The sequence below is a fragment of the Sinocyclocheilus rhinocerous genome, unplaced genomic scaffold (assembly GCF_001515625.1).
Source record: "Sinocyclocheilus rhinocerous isolate Xijiao unplaced genomic scaffold, SAMN03320098_v1.1 scaffold108, whole genome shotgun sequence".
Classification (NCBI taxonomy): Eukaryota; Metazoa; Chordata; class Actinopteri; order Cypriniformes; family Cyprinidae; genus Sinocyclocheilus; species Sinocyclocheilus rhinocerous.
In genome coordinates this window covers 132,580-133,937 of record NW_015635033.1, presented here as the reverse complement: position 1 = coordinate 133,937, position 1,358 = coordinate 132,580, and the positions used below count along the sequence as shown (strand labels likewise).

The window sequence follows — 1,358 nt, the reverse complement described above, 5'->3', positions numbered from 1 at the left end:
ACGACTGTTTTCAACATTGATAATAATCAGAAATGTTTCTTGAGCAGCAAATCAGCATATTAGAATGATTTCTGAAGATCATGTGACACTGAAGACTGGAGTAATGATGCTGAAAATACAGCTGCGCATCACAGAAATACATTACAGTTTAACAGATACTCACATAGAAAACAGCTGTTTTAGATTCTAATAATATTTCACAATTTTTACAGTATTTTTGAACAATAAATGCATCCTTGGCGAGCAGACTTCTTTATAAAACCCATAATCCTCAGAGGAGACTCACGGTGATGTGCAGACGGCTGAAGGTGTCTCTCATGTGGTTCAGAAAGTCCGGCAGAAGCTCCAGCAAACAGGAGGCCAGAAAAACCCCGCAGGCCAGACACGACGCCAGACTCAAAACCCTGTGCCGAGAGCCTTGAAACACACAGACTTCATTAACATACCACAGTCATGAGAAAGTTCCTATTTTAGTTTTTTGATACTAGAGTGAAATGTGAGCTTCATCATCCTCATCAGACCTGGATCTGAGCTGAAGCGTGTGGCTCGTCTCATGACACACACAGGACTGAACCCACACAGCAGACTGGAGCCCAGCATCAGCACCAGTGTGAGGAGCTTGATGTGAAGAAGCCCAGGAGAAACACCTGAGGAGTCCATCACCTGCAGCACACCTGAGAACACCATCATCATCATCATCATCATCACGTGCTGAACACTGACACACTTCACCACAGTTCAGCAGGGCTTACCAACACACACACTGCAGCTGGTGATCTGAGTTCTGTGTTCTTCAATCTCTTCTAGTCTAAACTTCTGTCAAACAAACGCGCTTAAACTAAACTAACCGGGCTTTAAGCGTCCGCGAATGACTGCTGTTCGCACACTAACGAGCTTATTTTCTAGAAACCCGGTGTTTTGTATATATCAGATGAGCACTCGAGCTTTAATCGTGGCTGTTCGCTGAGGTTTGTTCCAGTATGTGCTCCGCTTCTTTTCCTGTTTTCGGAAAACTGACGGTGAGTCACCTTCTCCGAATCTGATTCAGTTCAGTTCAGTGAACGAGTCGGTTGTCTAAATGATTCAGGACTCATTTGCTGATTTCGGCATCGCATACTAGCAAACTGCTCTTACTATTTTTCATCACATCTTTCTAAAGCAATAATAGAAAGAGTAGGATGCGAGTATTCGGTTCCGAATTCAACATAGCAACTCAATTGATTCATTAAAAAGATCCAGCTCGAAAGAGCGAGTCATTTGCGAATCGGGTATCAATATGAGTCACAGCTGTCCACAACTTGTCCAAACCTGCACAAGGAACATCATAAGCATGAATGAAATGCCTGTAGCCAGTGATT

General features: G+C 43.4%; 1 protein-coding gene across 1 annotated transcript in view; it reads right to left on the bottom strand.

The window, feature by feature from the left end:
* Positions 1-731, bottom strand: part of LOC107746251 (zinc transporter ZIP1-like) — a 12,506-nt gene extending 11,775 nt beyond the window's left edge. The window contains exons 1-2 of the mRNA XM_016560383.1: positions 522-731; positions 287-417 (exon numbers count right to left, since the gene is read on the bottom strand). Of these exons, the coding sequence (XP_016415869.1) occupies positions 287-417; positions 522-705 (315 nt within the window). The 5' untranslated portion in view covers positions 706-731. The remainder of the gene's footprint in view (positions 1-286; positions 418-521) is intronic.
* Positions 732-1,358: the final 627 nt, after the last annotated feature.